The sequence below is a fragment of the Capsella rubella genome, unplaced genomic scaffold (genome assembly GCF_000375325.1).
Source record: "Capsella rubella cultivar Monte Gargano unplaced genomic scaffold, Caprub1_0 scaffold_7, whole genome shotgun sequence".
Classification (NCBI taxonomy): Eukaryota; Viridiplantae; Streptophyta; class Magnoliopsida; order Brassicales; family Brassicaceae; genus Capsella; species Capsella rubella.
In genome coordinates, this window is record NW_006238917.1 from 16,472,726 (window position 1) to 16,486,512 (window position 13,787).

A 13,787-nucleotide genomic window follows, 5' to 3' on the forward strand; every position below is an offset into this window, starting at 1 on the left:
TTCAATAATGAACTATAGAAGATTATATCCGCATAAAATAAGAATATATCCATTTTTTACATAAGAAATATTACCAAAATTTAACAAACGATATATATATATATATATATAATTATTCATCTACCTAAACAGTTGCAAACTGATTTCTAAACAGTTATTTATTTATCGTCGTGACTCTGCAGTTAAACCTATTTTGTACCCTTTCTAATCTATATAAGATTATTCTTACCACTACTTTACGCCTCGATACTCTCAATTGTAACATCAAAATCACAAGTTATCTCTCAAAACGTGTCTCTACCATGGTTCATTACGACAGGATAAGTGAACTTCATTCATGGAGGAGTGACTGGAAAATCTGTGTGAAGGTCCTAAGGAAATGGAGGAAGATAGATCAAGGAGAAGATACTGTTGAAATCATCTTCTGTGATGTTTTCGTAAGTTCTTTTTATTATAAATATTGTAAATATAGTCTTATTTTGCAATTTATTTTAACATATCATTAATTTCTATCATGAACGCTAGGGGGACAAGATTCAGGGAACCATATCCAATGATCTCTTTCTCCAATTCAACAACGATGTGCATGAGAATGACTGGAAGATTGTTTCTAATTTCTCCATTATCCCTGAAACAAGCCCCATCAAGATTGTGGATAACAATTATCGCATCCGGTTCATGGAGGAAACTGTTTTGGATGACTCAGAGCCAGTGTCTAGCAATCATTTCATCGACTATCAATCTTTTGATAGACTATTCGATGGTTTCCATGCAGTGAGAAACGTCTGCTTAGGTATGAATTCCGAATTTTAGTCATTAGCATATTCTCATTTTTAGACATTATAATTTTTAATGGAATTTTTGAACTTACATAAATTATGGGCCAAGTAGTCCGTGTGGAACCAATCCTACATGTCGATAATCCAAATGCTGTTCACTATCATGAAAGGTGTAGGCTTGTGAGGTTCTGTCTTACAAACCTCGAGTAAGTAATCTATTGTTTTACTTAGGAACAATTTTGTAATGATTATAATATTATATAGTTTACTTATTCATTATATGTTTCGTTTAGGGGTCATGAGATTCAATGTGTTGCTTACAATGAACATGCTGATTTCTTTGACAACAATTGGTGGCCAACTGGTAGCAAACCAATTGTAGCAGTACTACGTTACTGGAGAGAAAAGTACACATCCGGAGGTATAGTTATCTATTAAATGTTTATTTTGTTTCATGCAATTCAATGACATGTTTAGATACAACAAATGTTACTTTTGTAGGTCAAAGAATCGAACTACTGTCTGTCCCAGGGGCTTCTACCATTGTTTTTGATCCTCTATACACTGAAGTTGTTGATTTCTACAATCGGTAAGATTTGTTTTATTTTAAACAATGTATGGAATTTTTAATTATTTTATCATCTAGTTTATTCAAAGTTGCTTTGTGAAATTTATTAGATAATTTTATTTTTTATGCAGTTTGATCTTTACCACCAACAGTGGTGTGATGATGAAGGTGATGCTTAGAATGGGGTTGGCAAAGAATCAAAGAGTTGGTCCATGAAGAAGATGTTTTATCAGCTTTTAAAATATTTCCAGTATTTCGTTTTTTTTATGAACTCCCCGCGTTTTGTATTTTAATAATTAAGACTTCTGGATGTTTACATCATCCATACATAAGTTATTTGAAGTTATTTGACAATATTTATTTTATCTAATTATGCGTTCATATATTTATATGTTTAAATTATTGTAGATTATTTTATTAAAAACATCTAATTAAGCTAAAAACTAAATTAAAAATCGTAATATTTATTTAATAAAAATAAATATCTTATTGTGGTGCCTATGCTTTTTCAAAAATGCTGCAAAAACTGTTTTTGTCATTGATGCAGAAATGGTTGGTCGAAGTCATCATGATAAGTCAAAACATTGAAAACAATGTTTTAATAAATTTAGTTGTTTAGAAAAGACCCTTTCAAAACCCTTTGACCATTCATAAATGACATAGCAAATATATATATTTCCTTTAAACATATGCAACTTCTGCCTATTTAAAGACTAGCAATACAATATATCAAATTTTTCTCAAACACAGAATAAAAAAACCTCTCTAGCCATAGCAAAATTATTCAAAATGGCAAACACAAACTCTTTTGCAGATCTAACTATGCATTCTATTAACTGGAGTTTGTTTGTCAAAGTCTTAGCAATTTAGAAGCCTAAACATGATGGTATGGGGAGAAGGAAGGAAATGATTATAGTAGATGCAGAGGTAAAAAAATTTAAACCATTCTTTGTTATTTGAACATATATATCAATTACTACTAAGTATTTTGTTTTCTCTCTCTCAAATAAAGGGATGTAGGATTGATGCTACTATCCCATATCTTCGGTATCGAACTCCATTCCATAATCTCATTATTGAGGGTTATTGGCATCTCTTATCTAAATTTCAAGTGTCTGTGAATGATTTACCAATAAAATTTTTACGACATCACCTCAAAATTACAATGTAACCGAACACGGAAATGATTGAAGTTAATGAGAAAGTATGGAGTGATTACTTCAATTTCATATATTCTAACCAAATCCTATTCGCACACGAAGAGGAGAAAAAATATTGTTATGGTATGTGTAATCTACATTTCTGTCCTAGATCTAAATATTTACTTATTTATTAATTTTACTTGGATTGATTTTCTAATAAATTTGGTAATTTTTATTGATTTGGAACTATAACTGAAGATGCATGTGGTATTGTATATGATGTTTCTCAACTGTGTGAGGTTAATTTTGTTGATGGTGAGAATGGTTACTCAAATGCAGCAAGTGTTGTAACTTTCACATTGACAGATGAAACGTAAGTGCATTATTTACATAATATGTTGCTTACTTATGGTACATCTTCTATTGTTTACAAGTAATCCCTGTCTCACTAGTCAATATGGGTGTTCAAGAATTTACCTAGATCATGAGTTCCCAGATATGACGTATGAAATACTACTGTGAGTGTTATCTACAATATGGGAGAATACATTTTTACATTTTAAAATTCTACTGTATTAAATTAGTAATTTAATATATTAATTTTTTACAATTTATTAAAATACAGGGGTGAAGTCGAGGAAGATCAAGGTGATGAAGATAGTGAGGAGGAAGATTAATTTAATATATGTATTTGTATAAATAAGTTGTTGTTTTAATATGCATTTTGAACTTGGAAACTATTTAATCTAAATCATTATCAAATTATCAAATTTATTCCGATTCATTTATCGCATACTTGGAGATTTATTATAATGAAAGTAACACGGATACGGTCATAAGTTTGGAGATGTTATATCACCCTGCATGAAATTTGGAATTGTATCATGTTAAAGACGGAATTATTTATGTGATTATTCTGATTTGTATCATAGAAACAAAATATTATGAAAACACATTATTTAGTTTATTTTTGTTTGACTAATTCAAATTTCTAAAGGTTAACCAACCTAAAATCACGGTCTCTCTATTAAATTTAGGGATTTAGTTTCTAAATTCAACTAACTAAATATATTGTCATTTATAATCAATCAAGAATACTACTAACTTGTTGATTATAAGCATAGCTCCCACTATTTTTCAAGACTTTATCGTAAAAAATGCAGCCTAACAAAGAGAAAAGAGAAGTGTCAAAGCCTAGAAAAAAAGCAATGAACAAAAGAAAGAAATGTAAGTGTGTTAACCCAATAATTCAAATTTATAATATTTGAGTTGAATAAGTAGCATTGACTTAGTTCTATTCAATGCAGCAAATGAAAATACAGCTCTTGTAGGATATCAAACTAACATCAAAGAACAGTTCTTAAGAGAAGAACTTATCACACATGGTGGACCTGTATTAAAAGATATTACCAACACTAAAGTTGAAATATATAAGGAAGCAAGACATTTAAGAAGAAGTATCATGTGTGCTAAGTGGAAATCTTCAGAAATTGGTAATTATATTGAAACCGAATGGTGTTATTGTTTTAGTCTCATACTACTGAAACTAAGATGATGCACCCTGCTATTTAATGAAACAGGAACAGAAATGCAACCAAACCACATAATTCAACAAAGGGTGCCAGACATTAATTCTAATAAACAAGGTATTTTACCATGCGAGTAGTTATATAATTGATCAATTATTTATCTTCATGCCTATTCACAACTAATGTGATAGTACTAATTTCATTTTAAGCCACCCAAAATAAAAAACCAAGAAATTCATGCAAGAAGACAAGCACAAATGGATCAAAAGGAAAGGAAAAGATTAAAGAAAGGAAAAGAAAAACTACTACCACAATTGATCTCAATAACGTACCCTCTACTTCCACGTCTCATCATTCAGCTAAAGGTAATATCCATTCTGTATAATCCACTATCCTATTACATATGCTATGATACATTCAACCATTCAATGTCCACTGAAATGAAATGTTAATTTCTATAAATAAAGGATTATTTGATTTTACTGATTCCAAGATATGCTAAGAGCTTATAATATGATGTTTGCTTTTACGTCTCTTGGTGGTAAATTTGACAATTCAGTCAATAATGGAAAAGGACCAAAGATCTTTAAATTGCATGGTGAAAACTACCATTTGATTGGAAGTTTGAAGCCTCCTGAAAATAGCAATGCTAAGTTCTTGCAGCTGTATATTTGTGATACTCAAAATGAGGTTCTTAACCGTATAAATGCCCTCAGGTAACTATATGTACATTTAAATAAACAAGGTTAACGGTTTAATGATACATGAATTTTAATATTCTTTATCTACATCTTACAGTGGTAGCAATGGGGAAGTTAGAGTTACTAGAGCAAACAAAATCAGAGAGGATTTGGTTGAAATGGTCATGGAGATGCTAAATGCAAATAATGAATACGTGAAGGCATTCAGATACGCTAAAGAAAGGTTCATAGAAGAAGATTCTGAAGGTATAAATTTGGTTCTAATTAACAACCGTGTCAAAGATGGAAGGATATTTAACCTACCTACATCCTCATAGGTAGCTGTATTAGTTGTTGGAGATTTCACTTGCGGCATGGATAAGCGTGACATCATTCTGGAAGAAAAGAACACTGGATAATTACAGAGGATAGATGAGTTGAATCCTTGCTATTTACCACTTCAGTATCCACTTTTGTTCCCATATGGAGAAGATGGATATCATTTGGGAATTGGTTGTGGTTACATTGGGAAAAAAGGGGAAGGAGAAGGATATAACTCTAAGAGAATGGTTTTCTTACCGTATACAGATTAGAAAGTCAGGATCTCAAGTGTTACACCTAGGAAGACGACTATTTCAGCAGTTTTTGGTTGACGACTACACAATGATTGAGTCAAATAGACTTCGGTATATCAGGATGAATCAGTCAAACTTGAGATCACAATCTTATAAGAAATTAAAACAAGCAGCTGAAAATGGGGATGCTGAAATTGAACTCGATGGCAAACAGATTTTTATTCATGCTTCATTCACTGGTGGTCCTAGATATATGCATGAAAATTACCTAGATGCTATGACCATCTGTAAGTACTATGGATTCCCTGACCTCTTTATAACCTTCACATGTAATCCAAAGTGGCCCGAGATCCAGAGGTGTTTACCATTGCTTAATCTGCGATCAGAAGATAGACCAGATATTTGTGCAAGGCTTTTTAAGATTAAGCTGGATAGGATGATGGATGAAATGACAAAGAAGGAGCTATTTGGGAAGACTGTAGCTGGTATGTTACTATTACAAAATAGATTTAAAATTGTATTAATTATTACATATATTAATTTTTATGAAGGTATCCTTATTTAATATGTTTCGTCTCCGTTCTAAATTGCAGGAATGTATACCATTGAATTTCAAAAAAGAGGTCTACCCCATGCTCATATATTGTTATTCATGGATTCAAAGTCAAAATTCCCAACCGATGAAGACATAGATAGAATAATATATGCTGAGATCCCAGACAAAGATAAAGATCCTTATTTATATGAGGTTCTGAAGGATATGATGATACATGGACCATGTGTTAATCGTAATACTACTCTCCCGTGTATTGTTCAAGGAAACTGTACTAAATTTTACCCGAAGCAACACAGAGACAGAACTACGGTTGCTTCAGATGGATATCCTGTCTACAAAAGGCGTGATAATGGGGTGTTCTTGGAGAAATCTGGGATTCAATGTGACAACAGATTTGTTGTACCACATAATCCAACATTGTTAAAGAGATATCGAGCACATATTAGCGTCGAGTGGTGTAATCAGACACGTTCTATTAAGTATTTGTTTAAGTATACTAACAAAGGTCAAGATTGTATTACTGCAACAATCAAGAGTGCTACAGTTGATGACCCAAGTACTGCAGCTGAGAATCTGAATTATTCTAATGCGGGAACAGAAAACCAACCAAATGGAGAAAATGGAGAAGAAAAACCAGTTGATGAGATAAAAAAGTATTTCGACGCAAGGTATGTATCATTTACTTACTACTCTTCTGATTAGAACAACAAACTGATTTTAAAGCATGAGTTGGAAATTGATTTATTTTGTTTAAAACATTTGCCGTTTAGGTATGTTTCTGCCTGCGAAGCAACGTGCAGAATATTGCAATTCCCAATACACTTTAGGACTACACCAGTGGTTAAACTAACATTCCATCTTGAAGGTGAGAATTATTGTGTCTACAAAGACAACGATACTGTTGAGGATGTTTTGAATCGCCCTAAAATTTGTCTCACACAGTTTTTAGCATGGTTTGAGTGTAATAGACTTCATCCAGAAGCAAGATCACTAACTTATGTTGAAATACCAACAAAGTTCATTTACGATGGGAAGGAGAAAGAATGGAAAAAGAGAAGTAGGAAAGGGGGTTTTGCACTGGGGAGGCTTCAGCATGCATCTCCATCTTTGGGGGAATTATTTTATTTGAGATGTATGCTTATGCAAAACCGGGGAGCTATGTGTTATGATGATCTGAAAACAGTAAATAAAGTTGTTTTTGAAACTTTTCACGACACCTGCTATAAGTTAGGTTTGCTGGATGATGATAAGGAATATATTGAAGGTTTGAAGGAAGCATGATTTTGGGCAAGAGCACCTTATGTTTGAAAACTATTCGCTATTATGCTATTGTCTTTCAGTTTAACTAAGCCTAAGTTAGTAAGGGAGGAGACTTGGCATATTCTTTCTGAAGACATTATTCCAAAGCTAAGGAGAGATCGTAAGTGACCATGTAATATTTCCCATTTAATTTTAAGAAAGTAATATGTGAATATTTACTAATATGGTATAGGGGGATAACATGTTTGGTTATTGTGTATAAATTCATGCAGATCTCAGACTTACTGAAAATCAGTTAAGGAACTATACATTGATTGAGATGGAGAAACTATTGCGCAGAAACAGAAGTACCTTGCGTAAGTTTGACAAGATTCCCAATCCAGATTACAATGTTGCTGAAGCTGAAGCTAATCTGTTAATTCAAGATGAGAGAAATTACGATCGTGAGGAACAGTTGAAAGACCATGCAGATATGATTGGGAAATTAACAGATGAGCAATGTAATGTGTATGAAGAGATTGTTGGATCTGTATTTGGTAATAAAGGCGGTGTTTTCTTTGTCTACGGTTTTGGAGGAACAAGGAAAACATTGTTGTGGAAGATTCTATCATCAGCTGTAAGATGTAAAGGTCAAATTGTTTTAAACGTTGCATTAAGCGATATTGCATCTTTGTCACTGGTAGGAGGTAGAACTGCTCATTCAAGATTTGCAATTCTGATAAATCCACATGAGTTTTCTACTTACAACATCGACCCTGGCAGTCATCTTGCAGAGTTAGTTGCAGAAGCATCACTTATTATTTGGGATGAAGCACCTATGATGAGCAAATATTATTAAGAATCCAAAAAATCTGCCTTTCGGAGGGAAAGTTGTCGTATTTGGAGGTGATTTCAGACATATATTACCAGTAATTCCTAAAGGAAATCGTGCAGATATTGTTATGGCTTCCCTAAATTCTTCTTATATTTGGGAGAGTTGCAAAGTATTGCAGTTAACAAACAATATGAGGTTGTTACAAGAGAAAAATCCAGAAAACGCTTTTCAATTAGCTGAGTTCTCTAACTGGATCTTAGATATTGGTGATGGGAAGATTAATGAACCTAATGATGGCGAAGTCTTGATTGACATACCAGAAGACCTACTTATTACGGAGTGTGAGGATACTATTCAAGCTATTGTTTCAGAAGTCTATGGTAACTCCTTACATGAAGCAAAAGAAGCTAAGTTTTTCCAAACAAGAGCTATTCTCTGTCCTACCAATGATGATGTTGACAAGGTCAATGAGCATATACTACAGCTGTTGACAGGTTTATACATGACTGATATATTTTTACTTATATATATTTGTTTGTCCAGTATTATAACTAATATTACAAATCTTACTGTTTTTGCTTAATTGTGTTGTCAGGAGAAGAAAGAATCTATCTTAGTTCAGATAGTATATGTCCATCCGACATAAATTCAAGGGATGATTCTATTTTCTCTCCAGAATTTCTAAACAGTATAAAAGCTTCAGGATTACCAAAACACAGCCTAAAGCTGAAGGTGGGTGCTCCGGTTATGTTATTAAGGAATATAGATCGAGCAGGAGGATTGTGCAATGGATTGTGCAATGGGACAAGATTACAGATCACACAGCTAGCCAATCACATAATTGAAGCTAGGATCATTACTGGAACTAAGGTTGGTGATAAGGTCTTCATACCTAGGATGCTTATAACTCCTTCAGATACTAAACTTCCTTTCAAGATGCGGCGTCGACAATTTCCCCTTACTGTTGCATTTGCGATGACAATAAACAAAAGTCAAGGCCAAACACTAGAAACCGTGGGTTTGTATTTGCCAAGACCTGTTTTCTCGCATGGACAACTATATGTGGCTGTCTCCAGAGTAACTTCTAGGAAAGGTTTGAGAATACTCATAACAAACAAAGAGGGAATTCCACAGACGAAAACTATGAATGTTGTTTTCAAGGAAGTTTTCCAAAATATTCATCAATAAGATACAGCTACGAAGGCAACTTTACTATTCTATTTAATTTTATGAGATTGAAATATGTTATATTATGTTAGTAGGCATAAAATATGTATGAACAAAACACAAACTTCATAGACTCTTCCTAAACCATAGATTCACAACAATACAGTAATCCACCATCCTATTTTCTAATCAATACTACCATGGAATCATAAAGTAGATAAAAAGTTACAATAACATTAAAACAACATTGTTTTTGAAATCTATTACCATGGAGATCGATGTGTCTTATGTATGTCAAATATAGTATCTACTTCATCTGATCATGTCTTTCCCGATATACTTCGTTGCCTGTAATCAAAAATATATATATAATATTAATCACAGATGGTTCAATGTAGTAGAATCATATAGCTACCATTTGGAAGATAGAGAAAACACTGCAAGATATTTAAAACAAATTCAACAAAATAACAGCTCGATTAACCCAAGAAATTCAACAAAATAACAGCTCGATAATACATAGACAGAGTTTTCATTTTATAAAACATGACTTACTAACACTCATCTCGGTTGGATTTTACAACAATTACAGAGTGGAGCAACTAATTCCCCCAACACTCTTGGAACCCAGAAATATGACTTTTTTTTTTTCAACTTCTGACTATTGATTTGTGTTCGGATCGATCTACATAGTAAAGGAAAAAAATAAAGAATTGTTTACATGAATAATCGATCACTTACATTTCACTAAGTGATCGACTATTGATCGATCAATTTTAGTTTAAGATTTAGACATATGTAAATAAGTTTTTCTAAAAAAAATATGAAAGGTCTTTTCTTATATTTTATATTATAAAACTAAAAAAGATAATTGATTAAAAAATAAAAAACTTACTAATTATTGATTATACTAACTAATATATAAATAATAGATTAAAGTTTTTAAGTGAATGTTTTATAATGAATATATATATCTATATCAATATAAAATAATATGACACTAAATTTGATTATATTTACACAATGTAAACATAAATTATAATAGGATTTAACAGGAATAGAACAAAAATTAATGGATATATATATATATATATCAATTAAAAATAATATAACAACAAATTTGATTATATTTACACAATGTAAAACTAAATTATAATGAGATTTAACGGCAATAAACAAAATATAAGAAATTTTGAGAACAGAAATCTATCTAATTTATGTCTCACAAAATTCTCCAACATAAATGAGATATGTTGGGACGAAACATGAATTCTCATTTTAAAAACACCTATAAAAATGATAACAATAAAAATAATATAAGGCTTCCATTATCAGTTTAACTAATTTTTTTTCAATACATCACATATGGTAAACTAATAAACAAAATAAAGATTAACAATATTTCATAAAAATTGAAAATTAAAAAAATGAAATTAACTAAATATAAAGTAAATTATACTAATATGTTAAATTTTAAAACGGTTCCCTATGAAAATACAAAAAATATATAAAACGGAAAATCAGAAACGAATATATAATAGTATAAAAATGATCATAACGAGATATAAAAATCGTCGAATCAAAAAAAAAATGTAAATTAAAAATTAAATTATAACAATATATAAAGATAATGTAACCAATAAAAATACAACAATCCGTCCGAAATCCACAAATCATTTTCAACTTTCGGGCCAACATATTAAAAAGGCCCACAATATTAACATTTAGATCAATATTTGGTAGGAACCCTAATAACACATGTTTCTCTATGATTATCTACTGCACTTCCGTTTACATTCACACATTGACCTATACTATACACACTTAATTTGTCAACTACTAATGAAGCTAAAACTCAACAGGTTATCTATACAAACAAAATCTAAGATTAAAAGAAAAAGAAAGTATGCTATAGTGAAAAAAATAATTAAGAAATAAAATACGAACCAAGTACTCATAAACAATATATTAAAGCCTAAAATACGAACAATTGACTATTGTTCTATATTTTAGGCTTTCGCCTCTGCTTCTAAGGGGGATAATGCTTGTCTTAGAACTGAACCTACAACCTTTCGAGCCTCCATTCTCATCTCTAAGAATCCAACCAGCCTTAACTTGTTGAGTGTTATAATCAAAAGATTCATCATAATTGCACTTTATTATATTAACCGACGGAATATGCAATATCTTATATTCCGCAATTTCCTAAACAAAATAACGTGTCTTGTAATATCCTTATGGATAATTTACCGGCCAGAACCATTTGTCTTGTAATATACTTATGGATAATTTACCAACCACAACCATTTTTCATGTTTTCCAACCAGATGTGGACAAAGTCAAATTCAACTCTAATGAAATAACCACTTGATATTTTTAGAACAAAAATACCTTAACAAACATAACAAAATCCGGTGTAATAGTAATCTCTCTCTCTCTCTCTCTCTCTCAAAGATGTTGAAAACGATAATGATGTTTGTAACGCCCGTGTTCTGAAAATTAATAGGAGACTTGAATGGGTATAAGAATTAGGGTGGAGTCGGTTTAATTCTGGTTGATTTCCTAAACTGGTCGATTTGTTTAATTGAACCAAAGGAGGTTTAATTAAAGTCGGTTTAGGTAAATTCTGGTTTAATCAGAATTAAACCAAAAACCCTAGTTTTATAAAGAACGCTTCTTCTCTCTTTTGTTTTGTGGCTGTTGTTTTTGAGAGTTGCGTTGAGAAAAGGAGAAGGAGAAGTTTACTTGTGAAAAGGAGAGTGTTAGCTTTGCTTTGGTGTTTAAGGCAAGAGAAGCAGATTCGTCACGTCCTGGTAGAATAGAGTTACGACGTATCAAATCTTATCGAAAGGTAATGAATTTTGGTAGGTTTGTTCTTAAGGCGTGTACGTTGATTCTTCTTTTTACAGAAGTGAATTCGGATTAATACTCGGTGAGTTATAGGCAGTTTGGTGAGACGCGTTTTCTCTGTTGCGAACTGGGATCAGCGGAGTTTGTAAGTGCGATCGTGGTTTCATCGTTTCTTCGATCGGTACCAAATTTTGTAGGGGGATTCGTGACGTCTGGATCTTGCTTTTCACCGTAGGGATTAAGACGTTAACGGTTAGTTTATGTTTTAGGACTTCGTTTCTGCGGCTGTAGTTTTTTCGCTGTTTCTGTCCTTTTGATTCTTAGAGATTTGTGTTGTGTGGTTTGTTGTAGGGCGTTGTTTGGCTGTTGCAGTCACGAAGAGAGTATTTCCTGGTTGTTTTTCTAATTCAAATCACCTTGTTAAGCTTATTTGGCTACGATTGTCATGCCAGAGACGGTCGATGAGGTAGCAGTGGATAAGATCGGGGTGGTCCAGGAGTTCGAGGATGTGTTTCAGTCGTTAAAGGGGTTACCACCATCTCGGTCTGATCCCTTCACGATTGAGTTGGAGCCCGGGACAACACCGTTGTCTAAGGCTCCGTACCGGAAGGCTCCAGCAGAGATGGCTGAGCTGAAAAAACAGTTGGAGGATCTGCTGGGCAAGGGTTTCATCCGTCCTAGTGTTTCACCGTGGGAGCAATGGTGTTATTCGTTAAGAAGAAGGATGAGAGTTTCCGGCTGTGTATCGATTACCGGGGACTTAACCGAGTCACGGTGAAGAACAAGTATCCTTTGCCGCGGATTGACGAGTTGTTGGACCAGTTGAGGGGAGCTACGTGGTTCTCTAAAATTGATTTGGCGTCGGGTCACCATCAGATTCCTATCGACGAGGCGGATATCCGTAAAACGGCGTTCAGGACGAGGTATGGGCATTATGAGTTTGTGGTGATGCCTTTCGGGTTGACTAATGCACCAGCGGCGTTCATGAGGCTGATGAACAGCGTGTTCCAGGCGTTTCTGGATGAGTTTGTTATCATCTTCATTGATGATATCCTGGTGTATTCTAAGAGTCCTGAGGAGCACGAGGTACACTTGCGGGCAGTGTTGGAGAAGCTGCGGGAGCAGAAGCTGTATGCTAAGCTGAGCAAGTGCAGTTTCTGGCAGAGAAAGATGGATTTTCTGTGTCATATCGTGTCTGCAGAGGGAGTTTCTGTGGATGCAGAGAAGATTGAGGCTATCAGAGATTGGCCTAGACCGCAGAATGCCACAGAGATACGTAGTTTTCTAGGATTGGCGGGTTACTACAGACGGTTTGTGAAGGGCTTTGCCAGTACAGCTCAGCCAATGACCAAGCTGACGGGGAAGGATGTTCTTTTTGTGTGGACTCCTGAGTGTGAGCAGGGTTTCGCTCAACTCAAGGAGATGTTGACGAGTACGCCAGTTTTGGCTTTACCGGAGCAGGGAGAGCCGTATGTGGTGTACACGGACGTTTCGGGAGTTGGTTTGGGTTGTGTGTTGATGCAGTAGGGTAAGGTGATCGCCTATGCTTCGCGGCAGTTGCGGAAGCATGAGGGCAACTACCCTACTCATGATTTGGAGATGGCAGCGGTGGTCTTTGCTCTGAAAATTTGGAGATTTTATATGTATGGAGCGAAGGTTCAGGTGTTTACAGATCATAAGAGTCTGATGTATATATTCACGCAGCCTGAGTTGAACTTGAGGCAGAGGCGCTGGATGGAGTTGGTTGCAGACTATGATCTGGAGATAGCTTACCATCCCGGTAAGGCTAATCTGGTTGCAGATGCTCTGAGCCGGAAGCGAGCGGCTTCAGCTCGAGGGCAGGATATGGAAACCTTGGTGGGAGAAC

The 13,787-nt window shown here is 33.9% G+C and overlaps 1 protein-coding gene and 1 pseudogene across 1 annotated transcript; both read left to right on the forward strand.

The window, feature by feature from the left end:
* The first annotated feature begins 302 nt into the window (after positions 1 to 302).
* On the forward strand, positions 303 to 1,563 carry LOC111829484. Its single transcript, XM_023778585.1, has 6 exons — positions 303 to 437; positions 526 to 793; positions 892 to 985; positions 1,073 to 1,200; positions 1,281 to 1,368; positions 1,479 to 1,563. The coding sequence occupies exons 1-6, from the start codon at positions 303 to 305 to the stop codon at positions 1,561 to 1,563; spliced, it is 798 nt and encodes a 265-aa protein (XP_023634353.1).
* A 2,950-nt stretch (positions 1,564 to 4,513) lies between these two features.
* Positions 4,514 to 13,787, forward strand: part of LOC111829485 — a 10,858-nt pseudogene continuing 1,584 nt past the window's right edge.